Source organism: Suncus etruscus, chromosome 1 (genome assembly GCF_024139225.1).
Source record: "Suncus etruscus isolate mSunEtr1 chromosome 1, mSunEtr1.pri.cur, whole genome shotgun sequence".
NCBI classification, from domain to species: Eukaryota; Metazoa; Chordata; class Mammalia; order Eulipotyphla; family Soricidae; genus Suncus; species Suncus etruscus.
The window spans coordinates 44106537-44130590 of record NC_064848.1 but is presented as its reverse complement, the minus strand read 5'-3'; the positions used below and the strand labels follow the sequence as shown (position 1 = coordinate 44130590).

Below are 24054 nucleotides of genomic sequence, written 5' to 3'. Positions count from 1 at the left end.
CCCTATGATCCTGAGCCCAGCAGGAATGATTCCAAAATGCAGAGGCAACTAAGTCCTGGGAATGCCTGGACGTAGCCTTGAACAAACAAAGGAAAACAAGAAGAAATTTTGTCTTTGAATGGTACTAGAGGTATTATAGTTCATTGTTGTTTTAGGAGCCAACTCTTGTGGTGCTCAGGGCTCATTCCTGATATGTACTCAGTAATTACTCCTGGGAGCCTCAGAAGATCATATGGGATGTTGGCTATCAAACCCATGTTGGTTTTTCTAGTGAAGCAGTACCTTAAAGCTAAATAAATTCTTAGTGTTCATTTAGAGATATAAATTTTAAAATAATGTTATCTGATATTTTAAAGTGGTTTATTTAAACTTTTAGAAGACAATCAACATTAAAAGTGATAAAGTTTTGAACTATCCTAATAATGAGAATGTTTGAGGGAAATAGAAAGCCTGTCTAGAGTACAGGCGGGGGTCGGGTGGGGAGGAGGGAGATTTGGGACATTGGTGATGGGAATGTTGCACTGGTGATGGTGGTGTTCTTTACATGACTGAAAACTAAACACAATCATGTAGGTAATCAAGGTGTTTAAATAATATATATATATATGTGATAAAGTTGGAGCTAGAGATATAGCACTACATGATACTGGCAATATGTGGTTCCCCATGTATTACTGAGTACATTCCTATGATGGTCTGGAGATTCTGATGTGGCTGCAAGTGTTCCTGGAGGACTTGTAGTATTATATGGGTGGTCTAGGTAATCCTTAGCACTGCCAGAATGAGTAACACTGAATCCTTGGGCTCTTATACTGAACTTCTGGCCAAGTTGGGGAAGAATCAACTGGTAATAGACAGGACAGACCCATAGCAAGTATGAGGAACCCAACATATAATCACCTATGACAAAATTGTTTTATTCTCTTTCTAAGAAAAAGTATTTTTGTTTTGGAGCTACACCTGGCTGTGCTCAGGGGCACTCAGAATTTACTCCTGGGCTGGTGAGATAGCACAGTGGTAGGCATCTGACTTGCACACAGCCGACCCAGGATGGATGGTGGTTCTAATCCTGGCATCTCATATGGTCCCCCGAGCTTGCCAGGAGTGATTTCTGAGCGCAGAGCCAGGAGGAATCCCCGAGCGCTGCCGGGTGTGACCCAAAACCAATTCCCCCCCCCCCAAAAAAAAGAAGAAATTACTCTTGGCTGGCTCAGAGGATCATATTGCATGCTGCAAATTAAACCCAGGTTGGCCTCATGGAAGCATTGTACTATCACTAGACCCTTTCAAAGCGTAAATGAGCATACCTTTTTTTCTAATTCTTCTTTAGTTTTTTGGTACATCTGTTCATATTGTGCCTTTTCTTTCACAGCAACACTAAGTCTTTGCTTCAGTGAATCTATCGATACCTTCTTGTTGAAACATTCTTCAGTTAAAGTCTTAACCTACAGAAAAAAATAGGCAAGTATTTCAGTAAAGACAATCTTGCAGTTTATTGTGTTTGCTTAAACTGAAACCAAATTAATACATACATAAATATTATTGAATTTTTTCCTCATGAATGTCATCAAATTTTAGTATAATTTGTAGAACTAACGAATGAGACTACAAATTTTTACCAATAGTGAAAATAAATATTGCACTAAATAGTGCGCTGTATATTCATTAGTCATCCTTTACCTAACAATACAATATTGATGTTAACAACATTTTCTAAATTATTAGTTTAATACTTCTTTATTTATTGGCCACACCTGAAGGGTTATTCCTAGCTCTGAACTCAGGAATCACTCTGTACTCAGGGAATCTCATGAAATGCCAGGGATCAAACCTGGTTTTGCCTTATGCAAACCAAATGGCCTAACCTCTGTGTTATCTCTTTAGCAACAAATTTAAGATTTCTTGGCAAAGAAAGTGTTTTATTTTTATTTTATTTTTCTCCATGTCCTCCCATTCACAATACAGACCAGGCAAGGGCCTGGGCTGAGGTGTATATGGGGCGTGTATATGGGGTGCATTTACTGTACCTCCTTGTTGTGTGTGTAAATATTTTAGGGGATTATTATGTTACTGACCCTACCCTGATGGTGATTGTGCCCTACCCAAGGGTGTGACCTGGCATTCTGCCCCCACCCTAGGGTGGTACCTGATTCTGCCTCCACCATTGGGTGGTATCTGATTCTGGGGGATAAAAACAAGGGTTTGTGGAAGGCGAGAGGCTTTTGGCTGGAACTTATGCTGAGTCTTTGGACTTCAATCTTGTCCACCGAATAAAGCTAATATTTCCACAAGCCTGACTGTCTGCGAGTTGTTTACCGGCCGTTTCACCTCAGAACCATCAGCTAGACAGGGTGGCAGACACGTGCTCCGAGCTAGAGGGGAAAGACTTCATCCTCCATCCCTCCATCAGTCAACCTCTTCAGGGACTGACTTGCAACACCTCCTCTTTCTATACAGTCAGTGTAAAGAACACAGCCTGTGGAAAGCATTGGAAGGCCTAATCTTTCTTTTCTTTTTTCTTTTTTTTTATTTTTAAATAAGATAAGTCATGAGTGGCTTTCAGTTGCATTCTCCAAATTAAATATTTTAATTTACAGCTTATTTATAAAATAAGATTTATTACATCAAGGAAAAGAAGTCCTTATTTTTCAACTTAGTGTCACAAAAGATAATATGAGCTTGTAAAAACCTAAGCTTGAAATGGCTAGAAGTTTTAAAAACAAGAAAACTGTATGGACTGAGATGTAGTTCAGTATTAGAGCATATGTTTTATATGTACAAAGGCCCAGGATTTAATCTCCAGTATTGAACAGTACTATATAATATATATGCCTAATTCTATCATTATAAATTACTTCTAAAAGAAAATTTTAAGAATAATTATTTTCTTTTTTCAGAGGTGGGAAACCAGTGTCTCATATATGTAAGAGACATGTACTCTAATCGAGCCACTCCTCCATTTATTTCAGAAATACTAAATATTATAAAAACTAAACTTGACTGCCTTATCATGAAATTTTACAAATATAAAGAATATATGTCAATATATAATCTTTGAGATTAGAAGTTGTGAATGGAAAAACACTGAGCATGCAGGCCAAAAGATGTAGTTATTTAACAGAATACATATCTCATGAATATTTTCTATACATTTATTAAGATTGAATGTTTCAGTTAAAGTAAATACATGGGGGAAAAATTTTAGTGTCAGTGAATATAATGTTTGATACCTTCTTTTCCAGACTTTCTAACATTTCATTAGTACTTTCATTACTTTCCAAATGCATTTTCTGTCGAAATTTCAGGTCCTCTATTAAATGTCTTTTCATGGCTATATCTCTTTCCATTCGAGACAGCCTTAAAAGAGAAAAGAATATTTTATCAAGAGCTAAAGAAATATTTTAACATTGATGATACTTGACATATTTAATGCACTTATTTAATTTTAAAATGCTATCTAATTAATGAAATCACTTCAAGACAGTTAACAGTACTCTACTGATATTTTGAATACTTATAAAATCAATAATCCAGTTATAACTTGATAACTATACTAGTATACACATATTGATATGTACTAAAAGTAAAAAGTAGAATTAAAATTAAAAAATATAAACTAAAAATTGCTATACTTATATGATATTGGTGCACTGGTAAGAAAAAGCAAAAAAAAAAAAAACTAGAGATCACCAAAGAGTTTAACACTAGGGTTGGAGAGATGTAGAGTAAGGTGCCTGCTTGCCTTACAAGTGCTTGAGCATTGCTAGGCTGATTTCTGAGCTTAGAGCCAGTAGTAATCCTGGACAGAGCATTGCAAGGTGTGACTCAAAAACAAAACAAAACAGGCAATAAAAAGTATAACACTGAAAGGAAACAATTATATAGCAACCAAATGTAAGGCCTTATGTAAAATCATTAAAATTAGGTATGTTGCCTTAAATTCATATCATGTGAATTTGAACTGGTATAATATTTGAACTTAGGGGCCGAAGAAATAGCATGAAGGTAAGGCATTTACTTTACAGGCAGAAGGACGGTGATTCAAATCCCAGCATCCCATATGGTTCCCCGAGCCTGCCATGAGCAATTTCTGAGCATAGAGCCAGAAGTAATCCCTGAGAGTGCTGTTGGGTATGACCCAAAAACCAAAAACCAAAAAAAAATATTTGAACTTAATAATCTATCAAGTATATATGATAAGTGCTTTAATAACTGATAGTATTTTTATTGTTTTTGATTGGTTTATAATTAAGAATTTTATTAATAACAAGTATTCCTCTTGCATACATGATGGAGACCCAGAAAAGCTGAGTAACTAAGTTTCCTGATATCCAAAGTCACTTTAAGTAAGCTTAGTTGAATTAAACAGAACTGCTACTACTCTAAATGCAATAATAAAATCATAAATGTTTGCATTTGACTAGTCCTACATATGTGCTGGATACTGTTTTAAAGGTTGTACATGCACATATGCACTTAATCCTCAAACAATTTTATTTTTACCATAAAATCAAGGCACTGAATGACCAGACAGAGGAACTAAATTTAAGATACCTCCCTGTTAAACAATAAGCAGGGCTGCTTTTTCATTTAGAAATAAACTTCAATAATTTGTTCTTTTTTTAGATTAACCACTCTATTTGCCTAATAATTTCTTATCTAAGTTAGCTTTACTTATAATGTTGTGTACAGCATAACACATATATATATATAAAGTTTAGGTCTAAATATGAACCTAAATTATAAATGACACTGAAATTGTATTTAAACAGTTATATGATAAAGTAATAGAAATTATTGCTATTTCCAATATATCCTAAAGAGATATAAAAAAAGATATTAAACACAATGAAAAAGACGATTTAAATCTCTTTTACATAAGAATAAACATAAAAACACACAAAACAACAAACTAATAACAACATATAAAACAATAAACATATATACAAAATAAAAAATTTATATCTTTTCTCTTACTGTACATATGATTCAGAATTTTCTTTTAAATCTTATACAGAGTACAGGGACTGAGAGTGTGCCCCTTATGTATGAGATTCTAGATTTGATCCCAGGATCAAAAAAATCACTAATGAAAGAAAGACATGCTTTAAAAATAAATTCAACATATGAAAAATACTCTACAAACACCTTTGGTTCAATATCATATTCTTAGAATTTTTTAAAATCTTTAAGTTAATCAGTTTAAATTTATTCAAAATTGTAATGCTTTCTTTAAGAAGAAAAACATACTTAAATATTTAAAAACTAAATAAAATGGTAAATAATTCTATGACATGTTCAATATTTCTTAAGTTTTAAAGTTATGATTGCAAAAGTGGGAGTAAAGGAAGTCTGGAAGGAAAATGAAAAATTTTAACATGGTATTGTTTCTTGGCATACAGTGTTTAATAGAGCTAATTTCCACTAGGTGGCACCAAATACAATGAATACAAATATGAAGCCCATACTTTTCATGCACTTCCTTTATGTGTTCTTCTTTTGCTAGGAGTTCAAATTTCAGAGATTTCATATTTGATGACTGTTTAGTGAATTCATTTGTTGCATTCTAGGGTAAAAATAACACATTTAAAAACACTTAATTTTTGAAATAACAATAACAATAATTTCAATAATTATGGTTATAACTGAAATAACTAAGAATTGAAATATCAATAAAACAGCATAGTAACACTTATATACAACACTATAAAATATAATCAGAATTCAGTCATATATCAACTGCCAATTACATACCCAAAATTTATTTTGATTCAGAATTAATAGATAAATTTTACCTTTCTAGTCAAGGAGCAGCTAAGTGTTTGTGAACATATTTAAGCCTAGCTCAGGGAGTTAGTCCAGGATCCATTTTAAGTTATCTTATTAAATTATTAAAATGATTAAATATAGTGACTGGAGAAGAGAAGTACAGTTTCAATATATTTTTCTTGCATGCAGCTAACCCTGATTCTATTTTGGGCACTGCAGAAGTGATAGAACCTCTAGAATGATCCCTGAAGGTAGAGAGATAAGTGGATTCTGAGCACTTCTGAGTGTGGCCCCTAAATAAAACAAAAAATAATTTAAAGAAATAGAAATATTAAACACTGTGCACATTTACATTTTACACTGATAGCTAAATTCAGCTCTTTTTCTTAATAGCTGTGTGACCTTAGACAGTTACCTTATATAGTGTCTGAGCCTTTCAATTCTAAAATATAATAAAATTTATTTCATGGTATGAAATGTGGATTAAATAGATAATATTGTAAAACATTTGGAATATCCCAGCAACAGATAATACATAAAGGAATAGTAATTTAAAAATTATTAACTAGCTTTACTGTGAACTTTCTGGGAAGCTGGAGGAGAATATGCTTTTGTTTTGGGGCCACCCTGGGCAGACTTGGGTTTACTACTAACTACTCTACTCTCAGGAATCATTCCTGGTGGGACTCCTGGTGGAAAATAAAGGGTTTCAGGGATCAAATCTGGTTTGGCTACATGCAAGGCAAACATGCTAAACATTGTCTCTCTAGACACAAAATAATGTAGTTAACAATCAGAAAGTCAAAGAATCATAAACATAAACTGGAATAAAATTTAACCCAGATTTAATACTATTTGTTCTCAAATACAAAACCCAATATCCAGTACCCTTATAAACCATTCAATGGAATAAATTCTCTATTTTATTTAATATTTATAAGGTTGGGCATGGAGAAAAATGTCTAATATAAATAAAAGCAAAGTAGGGGAGGGGCCAGATAGTATAGGAAGTAAGGCAATTGCCTAGCATGCAGCTGACATTTGATTCAACTCCCCACACATACACCCTAAACATTACTGATGAGACCCAACCATGGAGCTACAGGTAGTCCAAGTACCAATAGGTGTGGGCCAAACTACTCCTCCACAAATTTCTAAATCTAACACCCAATCTTATATTTCCTTATTTTTAATTATATAATTCTTTATTTAAGCACCAGGATTACAAACATAATTGTAGTTGGGTTTCAGTCATAAGAAGAACACTCCCCTTCACCCGTGCACCTTCCCATCACCAATGTCCCAAATCTCCCTCCTCCCCACCCTACCCCCACCTGTACTCTAGACAGGCTTTCTACATCCCTCACTCACTGACACTGTTATGATAGTTCCCAGTGTAGTTATTTCTCTAACTGCACACACCACTCTTTGTGGGGAGCGTCATATCTTGAGCTGGTCCTTCCAGCCCTCATCTCTGGGAATTATTTCAATGTCTTTAATTTTTCTTAAAACTGATAGATGAGAGAATATTCCGTGTCTCTCTCTCTCCCTTTAATTTCACTCAGCGTAAAAGATTCCATGTACATCCACATATAGAACATTTTTATGAATTCATCTCTCCTGACAGCTGCATAATATTCCATTATTTATATGTACCACAGTTTCTTTAGCCATTCATCTGTTGAACAGCATCTTAGTTGTTTCAAGAGTGTATCTATGGTAAAAATATGCTGTGATGAACAAAGGTGTGAAGAAGGGATTTTTGTATTGGATTTTTGTGCCCAATCTATTTTAAAGGAAACTAAGGTTAACTTATGAAATGAAGACTCATTAATAAACAAATCATGAAGTGAATTTAAATCTCTGTAGTAAGATCAAATAATATTTTAATGATTTTATAATTTCATAATCTATCTGATAAGATGGAGAGTTATCATAACACCAAAATGTTCAATTTTACATGTAATTCCATGTTTGGCTTATTTTGGAGAATTAGACCTGGAGGTACTCAGGACTTCCACATGGGTCTGTGCTTTGGGACCATTCTTTGTAGTGCTCACAAACTGTAAGTGGTGCTGGGGAGTCACTAATATCTGCCACATGCAAAGAAAGTGAATTAATCCTGGACTATCTCTATGGCCCCTAATTCTATATTTTTATAGACAAAACACATTTAGGAGTAATTATACAAAAATTATCAATCAGTCTTTTATTAAATTTCTGTTAGGTAAGGTATAAAATATAGTGGTTGAGGGGCAAGAGCGATAGCACAGGAGCAGGGCATTTGCCTTGTATGCAGCCGACTCAGGATGGACTCCAGCTTGATCCCTTGAATCCCATATAGTCCCCTGAGGCTGCCAGAAGCTATTTCTGAGCACAGAACCAGGAGAGCTTCTGGGTGTGGCCCCCTCAAAAAACAAAACATAAAATAAAGTGGTTGAAACACATTCTGAACATAAAACCCATGGAAAAATAATAATTGAATTATATAATTTAATTTCAGTTTATAAATCTATCATTAATAAAACAAAATACTTTACACAGTTTTTATCAGTAGACTTTAAGGTTTGTCTTATTTTATTTTATTTATGACATTCTATTAAATTTTATTAAAAACTATCATATTTTGAAAAAAGAAAATATATGAATCTCCTTGACAAGTCCACCATATTTTAAAATTCTCTAAAAGTTTCCATGTACATCCATGTATAGGAAGATTTCATGATTTCATCTCTCCTGATGGCTGCATAATAGAATCTGTATATGGAATCTATTATGCTGAGTGAAATAAGTCAGAGAGACGCAGAATGGTCTCACTCATCTATGGGTTTTAAGAAAAATGAAAGACATTCTTGCAATAATTTTCAGAGACAAAAAGAGATGAGGGCTGGAAGATGCAGCTCACAACATGAAGCTCACCACAAAGAGGGATGATGAGTGCTGTTAGAGAAATAACTACATTGAGAACTATCCTAACAATGTGAATGAATGAGGAAGAAGAAAGCCTGTCTTGAGTACAGGTGTGGGTGAGGTAGGAAGGAGGGAGATTTGGAACATTGGTAGTGGGAATGTTGCACTGGTGAAGGGGGGTGTTCTTTACATGACTGAAATCATAAACTACAATCATATTTGAAATCATAGAGTTTAAATAAAGATTAAAAAACAACAGGAAGAAATTCTCCAAAAGTTAAGGCTATTCTATTTCTAAAAATTCTATGTATTTTCAACCAGAATTTTCTTTTCTTCTTGCAATAATAACTTTCAGACATGAAAGAGAAAAGAGCTGGAAGTTACAGCTCACCTCATGAAGCTCACCACAAACAGGGATGAGTTTAGTTAGAGAAATAACTAAATAATAATGAGAATGTACGAGGGAAACAGAAAGCCTGTCTAGAGTACAGGTGGGGGTTGGGTGGGGAGGAGGGAGATTTGGGACATTGGTGATGGGAATGTTGCACTGGTGATGGGTGGTGTTCTTTACATGACTGAAACCCAAACACAATCATGTATGTAATAAAGTTGTTTAAATAAAAAAAAATAAAAAAAATAAAAATGAACCTATAAACAAAAGAATTTTCTTTTCTTTTCTTTTTCTTTTTTGTTTATTTTTGAGTCACAACCAGCTTCACTCAGGGGTTACTCCTGGCTCTGTGTTCAGAAATCACTCCTGGCAGGCACGGGGGACCATATGGGTTGCCAGGATTCAAACCACCATCCATCCTGAATCGGCTGCATGCAAGGCAATCGCCCTACTGCTGTGCTATCTCTCAGGTCCCCAAATTTTTCTTAATATTGACTCTCATCATAGTTATGATACCATATACACTGTCTTTTTGGCTTTTAGCTAGCTGTCTCCTGAAAAAATTAACATATTAAATATAAATAAGTGTTTTAAATAGCATGTAATATCCCAATTTCCAAGAAAACTTGCCAAATAAAATGCCTGTGTTTAAACTGAGTCTTAATTTTAAGTTGCTGATAGTATCATCAAATAGAATTCACTTTTTATTCTCATACTCAGCTCAAAATTTAGATTTTTTTTAAATTTAATAAATCAATTACTTTTTCTCTTTGATTCTTGTCTCCTTCCCTATTTCTCCTCCTTACTCCTTTCTAACCAACAACCAAATTTAAACAAGAGAACTGTGGAATGCGACTTTATTCAAATAATATCAATTTTGGGGGGTTTAATATTATACTATTATTTTGCATTTTGGTGTTGGAGAATAAGCAGTCCTCTTGGTCTATTCCTACCTTTCTGGTTAAGGGGAAGGGTGCTATTCACAGAGATGTTTGGGAATCTTGCAGTGTCTAATGATAAAGCCCAGGACTCATGCATGTGAAGCATAAATATGCTTAGCCTCCTCACATATAGCTCAGGCTGCATTACGCGTTTTAAGGAATTCTGTTTAGTGAAGGAGAAATGAGAAGCAAAGAAGATTGGAGTTGTGGAATAGATTATTTATAGTCAGTTTTAATCACCTACCATGTTAGAGTATCATTGCATCTTCTGTTTTTTTCAGAGACAGTACAGAATTAGAAAAGAATCTAAGAATCTTCTTTCTTTGTACTGGATAGCAAACATACCAGATTGAGTGCTTGCCTTACAAGTGGCCAATACAGGTTTGACACTTGGCACTCTATATTTATTGGCCCCAAAACTAAAAAAAGTCTTCCATGGGGTCAGAGATAGCATGAAGATTAAGGCATTTGCCTACTCGCAGCTTACCCAGTTTTGAGCCCCACCCCACATATGGTTCCTGCCATCTGAGTATTTACAAAGGCAGAACAAAAAGAAAATAAATAAATAAATTTACACTATGGGATTTGGGGAGAGATATTTATAAAAGAAATTTATTTTAATTTGTCTAATTTAGTAGATTAAGTCCAAATTTATACAAAATGTTTTTACTTAGAATATTTTCATGTTTAATAAAGTTTAGAGTCACCTTTAATTTACACTGTAATTGCTTAATTTCCAAATCCATGCTTTTTGCAGAAAATGTTGAAACTTGTATCCGTGGATCTGGTAGCCGGGAAACTTCTTCTGCCAAACTTGTAATTTCTGATGAAGACTCCAATTTCTTTAGTAAATCTTCTTTCTCTTTCCGCAGTTCAGTCAAATTCAAGTTTAACCTCTTTTTTTTTTTTTTTGGAAAAAAGGAATGAAAATAATTGCAACAGTATTATAAAAATAATCATCTTTAATCCAATTGTCAGCATAAAATATTAGAGAGGTAAATGCTTACGTGAAACTAAAATAAAATAATTTTAAGAACTTTATAAAATTTTTTTACTTCTATTAATTTTTGCTTAAGGTTGTATTACTTATGAAGGTTAAAATGAAATGAACCATCTGTATTTAGTATCCCTCGGCTGGCTGGATTTATTCATGTGGTCTTTCTTTGCCCTCACATATATGTGGCTGATCCAGAGATTCACATATGTGATAACCTTGAGTTCAGTGTTGGTATATTTAGTGTAGAAGCCAAGCTGGAGCAGAATGGGGGTAACAGATGTTAGTTGTTTATTCCACTGGGTAGATTTTCCTATCTTATATAGCAGCCAAAATGGTTCTTGTTTAGCAACATAAATGTTAAGTCCAATTAGCAGGAGAGGCTTATTAGAGATTTAGGTCAAGTAAATATTATACAAATTCTTAAGTCATGCAATTGATTGATAAGTTGTAAACCCAATTGGCAAGATTTAGGTATATTGTACTAGACTTCCTAGAACTTTTAGTAAAATAAATTTTATTAAATAACACATTAGTAATGATTTTGTATAAAAGACATAAAGGAAAATGTCTTAATGTTAGCCTTTTGCATTCACCAATCTGTAAGTATGTCACCGAACTATAATGGCAACAACTCAGAGCTCCATAAGAGATAAACACATCACTATTTCATTATCCAAAGAAGATTATAATAGTAGTTTAGCATAAGGAACAATTAGACAAAATATTCTGGAAATTTGTCAGAAGGGGAAAATATCTGTTAGAGAATTATAATTAGATAAAACTGAAGATGTAGCTAGCAGGTAAATAATATAAATATAGAACACAAAGATATTTAAATATTGATACTATGTATATTTTCCCCTCCCTGCCCCCTACTATGTATATTTTTTATACTTTTCAGCCCACATCCAGTGACAATCCTGGCTTGACTCAGGAATCACTATTGGCAGTCTCAGGGAACCATATCAGATCCCAGGGATCTAACCCAGGTTGGGTCCATGCAAAGCAAGCTCCTTACCCACTGTACTATCCCACCTTGATATTATATTTTAATAGAACTAGATACTATATCACTAGTTTTTGTGTATAACATATGTACTTACATGTTACATATGTAATTAAATATATATTTGTGAATTCAGGCATATGCTACTAAGTAGTAATATTTAGATAATTGATTAAAAACCAGAATTTGACAAATTTGAGATTATAATGTTTTGGTGAAAATAAAATATCAGTAAAGAAAATACTTAATTGGGGCCGGGCGGTGGCGCTAGAGGTAAGGTGCCTGCCTTGCCTGCACTAGCCTAGGACGGACTGCGGTTCGATCCCCCGGCGTCCCATATGGTCCCCCAAGCCAGGAGCGACTTCTGAGCGCATAGCCAGGAGTAACCCCTGAGCATCACCGGGTGTGGCCCAAAAACCAAAATAAATAAATAAATAAATAAATAAATAAAATACTTAATTAGCAATGCTTTATCAAATGTTTGTTTTTAAATTATTTTTTTGTTTTATGACTGCCACATCTGGTGGTGCTAAGGACTTCTTTCTGGTGCTGTGTTCAAATATCACTCCTGGAGAGAAACATATTTAGTGCTTAAAAGATAGAATTCAGGATGCTCAAATGGACTAATGTTCCAGCCCCACTTTAGCAATACTTTAACTTATGAAGTAAAAACACATTTCTAAAGATTTTTAGTAAATATTGCATGGTGAAATTTTCAAATACTTTCTTCACAATTTCCTATTGTGACTATTGCCTTAAACATTACTGCGAAAAATTTGTAATTCACTTTTACCACAATAGAAATAAAAAAAAAAGATAAAAGTTTGAATCCATACTCTACAATCCTCTCTGTTCAATTAGCTGTCAGGTTCTAAACATAATCTAATGTTTCTAATATTAATTCTTTTCTGCCACTTTGTCAATGAAGAGTCATCCCACACAGGGGTCCTCAAACTTTTTAAACAGGGGGCCAGTTCACTGTCCTTCAGACTGTTGGAGGGCCAGATTATAGTAAAAACAAAAATTATGAACAAATTTCTATGCACACTGCATATATCTTATTTAGAAGTGAAGAAACAAAATGGGAATAAATACAATATGTGGCCCGCGGGCCGTAGTTTGAGGACCATTAAATCAACTGCCCTTTTCTTCTCCATAACTTTTCTCTACTTCAAGTCTTTAGACAATTTTCAAACAGCCCTGCTGATCTATTATTCTCCTATTTGAAAACACTCTAGAGATTGCTAGGTTCAACTGAAAATAAGATCAGATATTTGTTATTGTAATAAGACTAGGATTTAACTAGAATTTGCTTCAATCAGATACAACATATAATCAAATTTGTCTTTACCCAAGTATCTCTGTCATTTTTATATGGTTAATTCTATACATGGCAAGTATTTCTACTAAATCTCTCATTCTTAGAATAGTATTTCCTCCTTTAGGAATTTTCTCTGTACTATTTTTTAATGGACCACACTTGGGAGTCACTCTTGTTAGTGCTCAGGGATCAAACCTGGGCCTCCAATAATCAAAGCATGTTATAGAATCCACAGAGCTAACTCTCGTCCTATTTAATACATGCTAGTGACAGGGGGCTACAGGGTCCTTTCTGTGCAGGTACCATGTGGGATTGGGGACAGAATTGAGGCCTCTTATATACAAAACACATACTCCAGACACATAGCCATTCCCTGACTCTATTCTTTTTTTTTTTTTTTTTTTTCTATCCCAACAAAATAAGCTTATCCAGGGGCGGGAGTGGTGGCTCAAGCTAGCCTAGGACGGACAGCGGTTCGATTCCCCAGCACCCCGTAAGGTCCCCCAAGCCAGGAGTGATTTCTGAGCGCATAGCCAGGAGTAACCCCTGAGAGTCACTGGTTGTGGTCCCCAAACCAAAATAATAATAATAATAATAATAATAATAATAATAATAATAATAATAATAATAAATAAGCTTATCCATTCTCTAAACCAGGGGTCTCAAACTCGCCGCCTGTGGGCCGTTTGCGGCCCTCTGTACAACATTCTGTGGCCCGGGGCCAGCCTTCAAATATCGCAGTGTTCGTGATTATTCGCTTACCGAATAATCGCAATAAAAATCGCATTAGTAAGAAAAAAATCGCATTAAACATTCGCATACCCCGAGCAGTACCGTTTGGGGTATGCAAATGTTTAATGCGATTTTTTTATTGCGAATATTCGGTAAGCAAATGATCATGCGCAGATGTCATTTCCACTGCTCCTGCCCGCTGTCTCTTGCATTATCGGAGTCCTAAGGGAGAGAAGGGAGTGGAGTTTATTACAGAATTAGATTTTGTCATACCTTCATCATGACTTCATCAAAGCCTGAAGTGAAGAGAAAGATTGATGACAAGCACAGACAATTTCAGGAAAAGTGAGAGACGCAGTATTTCTTTGTTGAGCACAGGGGCATCCCCACATGTCTTATTTGCTAAGAGAAAGTTGCAGTGCACAAGGAATACAACTTGAAACGCCATTATTCAACTAACCATGCTGAGGAATGTGCAAAATATCAAGGAAATGAGAGAGCCAAGTGGGTTGCCAGTCTTAAAGCATGTCTAATGAAGCAACAAGATTTCCTCAAGAAAGCAACCAAAGAGAATGTTGCATCAGTCGAAGCTAGTTACGTGTTTAGTGAGATGATTGCTAAGGCAGGGAAACCATTCACAGAAGGAGAGTTTGTTAAAAAAAAAATGCATGTTACAGGCTGCAAGTATTATCTGTCCGGAAAAGAAAGGTCAGTTTAACAAAATCAGCCTTTCTGCCAACACTGTGGCAGAGGGCATTTCTGACATAATAATTTAAAATTGCTCACACGGCAGAAATTTTTATCTGTCTTAAGTGAGCCTTACTTACTTTATTAAGATCTGATTTAGGATCCTTATTAGGCTTATTGAGCACAAATGTATTATTCTGCCCTTCAGAACTACAATTGCTCCATAATATGCCATTTTTAATTACATTTATAATTTATTTAAAAAAACTGAAATTAAATAACCTATGACTCACATAGGCAAAGGCAGAGCTAGATAGGAAAACTGTAAGGAATCATATATGGTCCCCAGAGCTCTTTCTGGAGTGATCCTAGAGCACATTCCAAGAATAAGCCTCAAACATAGCCTCTGTAGCCCCAAACACACAAACAAACAAAACAAAGTCTGTGCTTGGGGCCACACCAAACAATTCTTAGGGGGAATGTGTGATATCACAGACTGATCCATGGGCTTCCACATTCAAACCATATGTTCTAACCCTTTGATCTATCTTCTCTGTCTAGTAAAGGCTTTTCCTTATTAAATATTGTATCTCAATATCTTCCAACTATGCAATACGAAAATTTTACTGAATTGAATGTAAATTATGACAAATACCTAAATTTTGTTTTTTTTTCTTTTTGGGGCCATACCTAGCTTTTTGGGGACCACTCCTAGCTGACAAGGAATGAAGTCAGACCTACTGCATTCAAGGTCATTCAAGCTATACTAACATTCAGCTTTCCAAGTCATTTACTTTTATCTAAATAAAATAAATTTACAGGGTAATGTAATTACTTTAAACTATTTAAGAGTACCTATCATTTTTAACTATTTATAAGTAGTTATATATTTAAAATTTGAGATTTAAATAATAAAATATAAATAATATTTATTTGTATATATAATTAAATGTTTAAAACAGAATAGAAAATGCCACATTATTTTATATATTCCTATTAGAAATAAAATTGATTTAACATAAGTTACAAGAAATAGATGATTGGATAAAGAGACTGTGGTATTATAAGGAGACAAAATTATGCAGTTTGCTGCTAGATGGGTGAATTTGGAGAGTATTTTATTAAATGAAGTTAGGAGAGGGATAGATAAATAAATACATTTCTCATGTATTAGAAATAAAGAAGTATAGCAAGAATATAACACAATGGAGCCACTCTCAGCATGGTGGTGCAAAGAATTAAACCTGGGACCGGAGAGATAACATGAAGGTAGGGCATTTGCCTTGCATGCAGAAGGACGGCTGTTCTAATCCTGGCATCCCATATAGTCCCCTTGTGTATAGTTTACTCTGTATATATGGGTTCTATAGAAGAAGCTAAAAGGACTTAAGAATGGTTTCAGGGGGGTTGGAGAGATAACATGGAGGTAAGGTGTTTGCCTTGCATGCAGAAGTCGGTGGTTCGAATCCCGGCATTCCATATGGTCCCCTGAGCCTGCCAGGAGCGATTCCTGAGCATACAGCCAGGAGTAACCCCTGAGCACTGCCTGATGTGACCACACCCCCCCAAAAAAAAAGAATGGTTCAGGAACTGAGCAAGATTCTTGACAACAGTGAGCAATCAAACAGACTTGATAGTCCTACAGACATAAGGAGCTGACTGTTTTCAATGAACACGTGTGGTTGATAGTATAGCCTGAACTCCCATATGGAAGGCAACCTAGCTGATATAGCCTGTGATACTCTGAGACTGACATAACAGTAAACTGGGCCAGACTCCAGACACACGAAAACTATTTGGTATTGAAGTTGTCCTGGTATCCTTTCTTTTATTACAATGTGCTTAATTGCACTTTGCAGATATAGGTTTTTTTTTTACCAGATCCCTGAAAGAACCATAAAAAATTATGATTCTTAAAGCCTCAGGTGATGGTTAGCATTTTTTTTTAGCAATAAAGTATTTTTAATTAAGGAGCATGCATTTTTAAGACATGAAGTTATTACATACTTAGTAGATTATGGTATACTGTAAATATAACTCACATGTACTGGAAGCCAAAAAATTTGTATGACTCACTTTATTGCCATATTGACTTTATTGTAGTGGCCTGGCACCAAATTCACAATATCTACGGTGTGCCAGTATATTGTTTCTAAGTTGCTAAATTTATACTAATTTGTTATGTCATTATTAATGAGTCCCAGTATTAATATAGATTTTTCAAACTTTTTCTGTGTTTTCTTATTCCCACTTTGCCCCAACTTGATTATGTGCCCCAAATCCATAGTTTAATTTTCTTTGCTTATTCATAATTTGGTGTTAATCTTATTTCTTTAGTTGCTTTTTAAAAGTCATTTCATTTCTTGTGTAAGTATCAGATTTTTATTTTGCAGTTTGTCAAGCAATAACTGTGCTCATAAGTCTTCTATAGCTTTTCATTATAACTGAAAAATCTCATGACCCATTGAAATAAGCCTCCCTTAATAACCTCAATCATTCTCTTAATTGAGGGAGTAAAAACTCACAAATTTGTTTTCTTCTGGGACTTCAAGATGACATGTTCTTGGGTATTTCACTAGAAGTCATTTATGAATTAAAAACTGCTCTTGAAATCTAGAATTTTATTTATTTATTTATTTATTTATTTATTTATTTATTTATTGGAAGCACACCTGGCAGTGATCTGAACTTATTCCTGGTTCTGCACTTAGTAATCATTCCTGGCAAACATAAGGGATGTTAGAGATCAAAGCCATATCAGCAGTGTGCAAGGTAAGTATGTTACTCACTGTACTATTACTCTGGGCCTCGTTCATTACTTTTTAAGAGAGCATGGGAGTCAAAACAAGTTTGAGTCTTGACTCTGAATTCCTGGCTCTGAATTCATGGATCATTCCTGGCATAGTTGGAAGATCATATACAGTGCTGAGATTTGAACCAGGCGGTCACATGGAAGCAAATATTTACCTCCTGGTTTCTTTTAACATTCAAAAATAAATTATCAGGGACTAGAGTGACAGTACAGCAGGTTGGGCGTTTGCCTTACATTTGTCTGAACAGGGTTTGATCTTAGCACCCTCTATGGTCTCCAGAGCCTGCAAGGAGTGCAGAACCAGGAGTAACCCATGAGCATTACCAGTTCTGTCCCCCTCCCCCCAAAAACCAAAATATATCAGAAGAAAAAATCAAACAAGGTCCATAGAAAGAAAGAAATTGCATTGAGATAGCATAAGTGAAAAGTAGTAAAAGGCTTGTAGAAAAAATATTATCATAATTTAAAATATATAATTTTCCTTGCCTTGCATTCGTCTGACCATATAACACCCTATCTGAAGGAAAATATATCAGAAGAAAAATAAAACAAGGTCCATAGAAAAAGAATGAGATAGTACAAGTGAAAATTAGGAAAAGGCTTGAAGAAAATATATTATCATAATTTAAAATATATGATTTTGTTTTTAGAAGCATGAGATTGCTGGAGAGAAAAATTACAGTTCAAACAATACATGTAAATTATATAGGCAAGAACCTCCTACAAACAATAATATTGCTTTCTTATATGAAGTGGTGAAAACAATATTCTTCACTGGAAATATTATTCCTTTACAGAGGATAAATCAGAAAAAGTAACATTTTGTATGCTGTCCATATATAAAACTAGAAAAAGCTTACAATTAAAACATTTTATCAATTACAAAGAAAACAACATGGGTTTCTAGCAGAACATTTTCCATAATGTTCTTATGTGTGAAGCTAAGTAGTTCAGGTTAAAAACTTTGAAATTAGTATCAAATACTTTCAACTTAAGAGTTTTAGTTAGTATGCTTCTTGATATCATCACAGAAAACATCCCCAAATTAAAAATCATCACACTCTCACCCACAAAAGGTAAAAATTATAATCAAACATGAAATGATGTATGCAAGAAAATTCTCATAAAATTCGCCAAGTTACTATATATACTATTTTCTGACAAATGAGTTATCAGAAGCCTAGAATATGTTTCACAAAATGTCAAGCAAATGAAGGTAACATAGAGGACTTTTTACCAATGCTTTTGCTCATAGTTAGACTTCAGTAGCCTTTAGAGACCATTAAGTACCCTTTGGCTAATTGGCCAATGGTAGATTAATCCTCTTTTTATTCTAGCAGCACTATTTTAACACCCTTTACACTCTGTCAGTGTAGTGTCTGAATGACAAAATAATATTGTGCATGAATAATAAGCAGAAAAGTTAAATTAACATTTCATGTTTCACATGCCATACCTATGTGTCAGAAGAATTTCTTTTTAAGTCACTGACATTCAACTTTTTAAAACAATCTTATGTTGACATCTTATTGAGGTGAGTCTTCCTAATTATTGCTAATTGCTTATCAAGGAAAAAAAAATCTCATGAAGTGCAGTTGTCTTTTACAGATGAACTCAGCTCCACTGTGCACATTAAAGACAAAGAATGACACTTAAGGTGCTACTTTGTTATAAGGTCATACTAAATATGGTTTGCAATTAACAGCAAATTTTTTATAGGACTGAATATGCCAATCTGTCTAGATAGTTTCAAATTAGACTTTATCAAGGAAACATGGACATATGCTTGTGGATCAGAAATATGCTGCTCCAAACGAAAAAACATTAATTCAATATACTTACATTTTATAATGTAAATTCTAGGAAAATCTCTATCACCTATTTTGTCATTATTTTTGTACATGATTTCTGAAATTATAATCAACAATATTTCAAATTTTAATAGTTTATAACAGTTTACAAATACGTAGAGCTCTCAAAACAGCCCAAATAGTGAAACCTTGCCAGAATCTTTGTTTCTTTGTTGTTTTTAGATAAAAGTTTATAGCAAATAACAATCTATATGAATAATATGTAGCAATATACAATCTTTCAAAATAATATGACTAACTAATAATTGTTTTGTTGTGATTTGGGGCCACATCCTGTGGTGCTCAGACTTATTCCTAGTTGCATTCAGGGATCCCTCCTGGTGGGTCTGGAGAATTATATAGAGTACCTGGTTGGTCATATTCAGTGCCAAGGAGCTCACCCACTGTACTATCTTTCACTGTACTACTATTTTTGGTCCATACCCTGCTATATTCAGGGTTTACTACTGTCTCTTCACCCCAGTGTCACTCCTGGTGGTATTCTGTGGAACAAGCTAGGTTTTGGACCTGGTTTAGCAGATTGGAAAACAAGCACTGTACATGCTGTTCTCTCTTTGGCCCAATTTCTTGTTCCTAAAATAAATGATTAATTAATTTTAGCCATTTTAATTATGTAGAGTATCATTTCCATTAGAGTACCACCCTGCTTTGACTATACAAGTTTTTACATGAAATACTTGTTATTCCATTTGAGTCACATTTTTCTTTTAATTTTGTTTTTCTGTGATATATTACTTAGAAACATCTCATAACATTTGATCAGAATTTTAAAAATTAACGTTAACTGATTTTTTGTTTGCTTGTTTGTTTTGGGGGGCTACATCCATTGACACTCAGGGGTTACTCCTGGATATGCACTAAGAAATTGCTTCTGGCTTGGGAAGACCATATGGGACACCGGGGGATCGAACCATGGTCTGTCCTAGACTAGCCTTACCTTTCGCGCCACCGCTCCGGCTCCTACATTAATTGATTGCTAATTCATGATATAACATTTCTACATAAAATTAAATCTTGAAAACCTATAGATCTGTTTTTGGCCTAATTATGAAAACATTCTATTGTTGCTATTACTGGCTTCACTGTCATTGCTCAGGGCTTCTGGTCCAACCATGACAATACTTGGTCCGGCTGCTGGGGCCTTAGGACTTACTTGGATATTAATGTGTCAGACTATCATGACGATATCTGCTAAGATTCAGGTTATGCACTGCTAGAAAATGAACTAAGAAAATGCATATGCTATGAATGACTGCTATCAATAAGGTCCCTTACCGGATTCTATGTAACCATTTTAATAAATATTTAGATTAAGATTTATTATTTTGGTGAAATAATGCATATATTAACTTTTCGTCAAAGTAACTTTGCTAAGTCATTTAATTTTATCTTGAGTATGAGATGATCAATTTTACATTATTTAATTTGAACCTGTTACCCAATATTTAAAAATTTTATATTCATCTGTAACAAATCTCTTTAAATTAACTCCAAAATATCTAGCTATGATTTAGTTATATTCTTTCATTTCTTAGTTTCTCATATTCTAGCATTTTATAATAGTGGCCACTTTATAACTGAGGTAGATAACTTTCGTCATTTGGCCTCCAAGATACTCCTTTCTTTTTGTTTTCTTTCTAGTTTTTTTTATATATTTATTTAAATATCTTGATTACAAATATGATTAGAGTTGGGTTTCAGTCATGTAAAGAACACCCCCTTCACCAGTGCAGCATTTCCAGCACCAATGTCCCAAATATCCCTCCTCCCCATCCCCATCTCCTGCCTGTACTTGAGACAGGCTTTCTACTTTCCTCATTCATTTGCATTGTTATGATAGCTCTAGATGTAGTTATTTCTCTAACTGCACTCATCACTCTTTGTGGTGAGCTTCACATCATGAGCTGGACCTTCCAGCCTTCCTCTCTTTTGTCACTGAGAATTATTGCAAAAACGTCTCTTATTTTTCTTAAAACCCATAGATGAGTGAGACTATTCTGTGTCTATCTTTCTCCCTCTAACTTATTTCACTCAGCATAAATAGATTCCATGTACATCCATGTATAGGAAAATTTCATGACTTCATCTCTCCTGATGGCTGCATAATATTCCATTGTGTATATGTACCACAGTTTCTTCAGCTATTCATCTGTTGAAGGGGATCTTGGTTGTTTTCAGAGTCTTGCTATTTTCTTTCTAGTTAATTATTCACACCTTCCCTGTTCCTACTGCCTTTGCCCCAGTTCTATAGGGTGGAGTGTGAGTGGGCTCAGGATAAAAAGCTTTTAGATCTTCTATTTCTATAAATTCCTAGATGATATTTCCCATTATCATGATGGAAACATATGATCTAATGTTTTTAACTCCCAAATTACTACCTTTAAATAAACTCAGTTATCTACTTTAAGTTTTAAATATCCCATTGCTTATTTGATATCTTCATTGTAGTGACAAATTAGCATTTGGATTATAATGACTGAATTTTAACAACTAGGGCTTTACATTTCTTTCTTTTTTTTTTTTAGCAAGTGCTGGTATACACCTATAAGGATATATTTTATATTTTAACCAAATTTCTTGGCAATTTTTCCAAATGAGATTTCCCCCTCACAATATAGTTGTACATATGCCATCAACTTTTTAGTCATTTCATTAATATCCTGTAAGTACTTTAAATTTTACCTTTTATATTATTATATATGACTGGTCAACAAGCTCCGTGGCTTGCAGGACCACAATATCTCTTTTTACTTACTTTCTGCCTGAATAAACTACCTCTTAATAGTTGCTTGTATTTAATCTTTATTTTTTTTGTTTTGTTTTGTTTTTGTTTTTCGGCCACATCCAGTGATGCTCAGAGGTTACTCCTGGCTATGCACTCAGAAATCACTCCCAGCTTGGGGGACCATATGGGACGCCAGGGGATCGAACCGCAGTCCATCCTAGGCTAGGCAAGGCAGATGCCTTACACTCTGCACCACCACTTCGGCCCCTAGTCTTTATTTTCTTAAACTTTAGTCTCAGTCCTCACTTTACATTAGAATCACATGAGATCTTTTAAAAATATAAAGTGTGGCAGGGCCACTACCAAAACTCGGGTTCAACTGGTTTAGGGTTGGGTTTAAGAATAGGTGTTTTTCAATAATCGCACCCAAAGAGAAAAATCTGTTTGGGTGCGATTATTGAAAGTGTTGTCCCCAATTATATATTTTTTTTCTTTCTTCCTTTCTTTTCTTTCGTTATGTGCTATACCATGTTTCTTAATTCAAGACCATGGCGTGATTTTTGTTTGTTTGTTTTAGTTTTTTTTTTTGGTTTGTTTGTTTTGTCTGTTCTTTGAGGTGCTTATCGATATAGCTGGAGCCCTCAATTCATGGGAGGACTGCCCTGGTTTGTCTCTAAGGAGGCGAGATTGGGGAACAGGTGACTGGGCTGCTAGAGCAGTTCACATGATCTGTGGTGGTTATTCATTGAAAATGTACCTCATTATATCTGCTTTTGCTTTTCTTGGGCAGCCCTGTCAGCCAACCCACCAGCTGTTAAGCAGTTTACAAGTAAATGTAATTTTTTTTTGTTGTGGGGTTTTGGTTTTTTTTTATATTTTATATTACATTTTGTTTAAAGTCCTATGAATGTATATGTGTGATTAAAATGGCTTTTTCTGTTTGAAAAAAAAAAAGAATAGGTGTTTTTTAGGGCCCGGAGAGATAGCACAGCGGCATTTGCCTTGCAAGCAGCCGATCCAGGACCAAAGGTGGTTGGTTCGAATCCCAGTGTCTCATATGGTTCTCCGAGCCTGCCAGGAGCTATTTCTGAGCAGACAGCCAGGAGTAACCCGTGAGCACCACCGGGTGTGGCCCAAAAACAAAAAACAAAAAACAAAAAAAAGAAAAAGAAAAAGAATAGGTGTTTTACATTTTTTTTCTTTTTTAAATTTTTATTTTGGCCGAAGTGAATTACAAATCTTTCACAGTAATATTTAAGGTACATAGTAAAAATGAATCAGGGGCATTCTCACCACCAGTGAGGTCCTCCCTCCACTCCTGTTCTCAGCATGCATCCCATATTTCCCTCCTTAACCCCCCAGAATACCAGTGTAACTGGTCCCCACTTGTACAGTTTGCTGTGGATTAGGTATAGATTCTGTTGTCGTTGACTTTAGGCTTGATGTGCAGGTCTGATCATTTTTTATTTCCATTAAATGTTCATGCAAGTGTCTGAACCTGGTACCATTATTTTTCCCCCTCAATTTATGAGGCTGAACAAGATGATTCAATCAATGTGGTTCTGTTGGAAATATAGAGACAGAAAAAGGAAAAGAAGAAAGAAAGAAAAAAACTAGGAGGGGTCCTTCTAGGTGTTTTATATATATATATATAAAAACTTAGAAGAGGGAAGGAAAAGAAGAAGAAAAAGATAAAACAAAAAAACAATAACAAAAAACAAAGCAATAATAAGAAAAATACAAAAAAACAAAACAAACAAAACAAAACAAACAAAAAAACCAAAGCCAGCAACTACAAAAAGACACACACACACACACACACACACACACACACACACAAATACACACACACAGTCAAAAAACACCAACCAGCAACTACATAAAAAGGTTTG

General features: G+C 34.6%; 1 protein-coding gene and 1 non-coding gene across 2 annotated transcripts in view; both read right to left on the bottom strand.

Moving 5' to 3' along the window:
* CNTLN (centlein) overlaps positions 1–24054 on the bottom strand; it is a 225146-nt gene that overhangs the window by 33128 nt on the left and 167964 nt on the right. The window contains 4 exon segments of the mRNA XM_049769389.1: positions 1308–1445; positions 3231–3357; positions 5469–5566; positions 10719–10907. Of these exon segments, the coding sequence (XP_049625346.1) occupies positions 1308–1445; positions 3231–3357; positions 5469–5566; positions 10719–10907 (552 nt within the window).
* LOC126032664 (small nucleolar RNA SNORA51) lies at positions 1941–2078 on the bottom strand. The gene has a single exon (XR_007503892.1). It is a non-coding gene; the product is annotated as a small nucleolar RNA SNORA51 (small nucleolar RNA).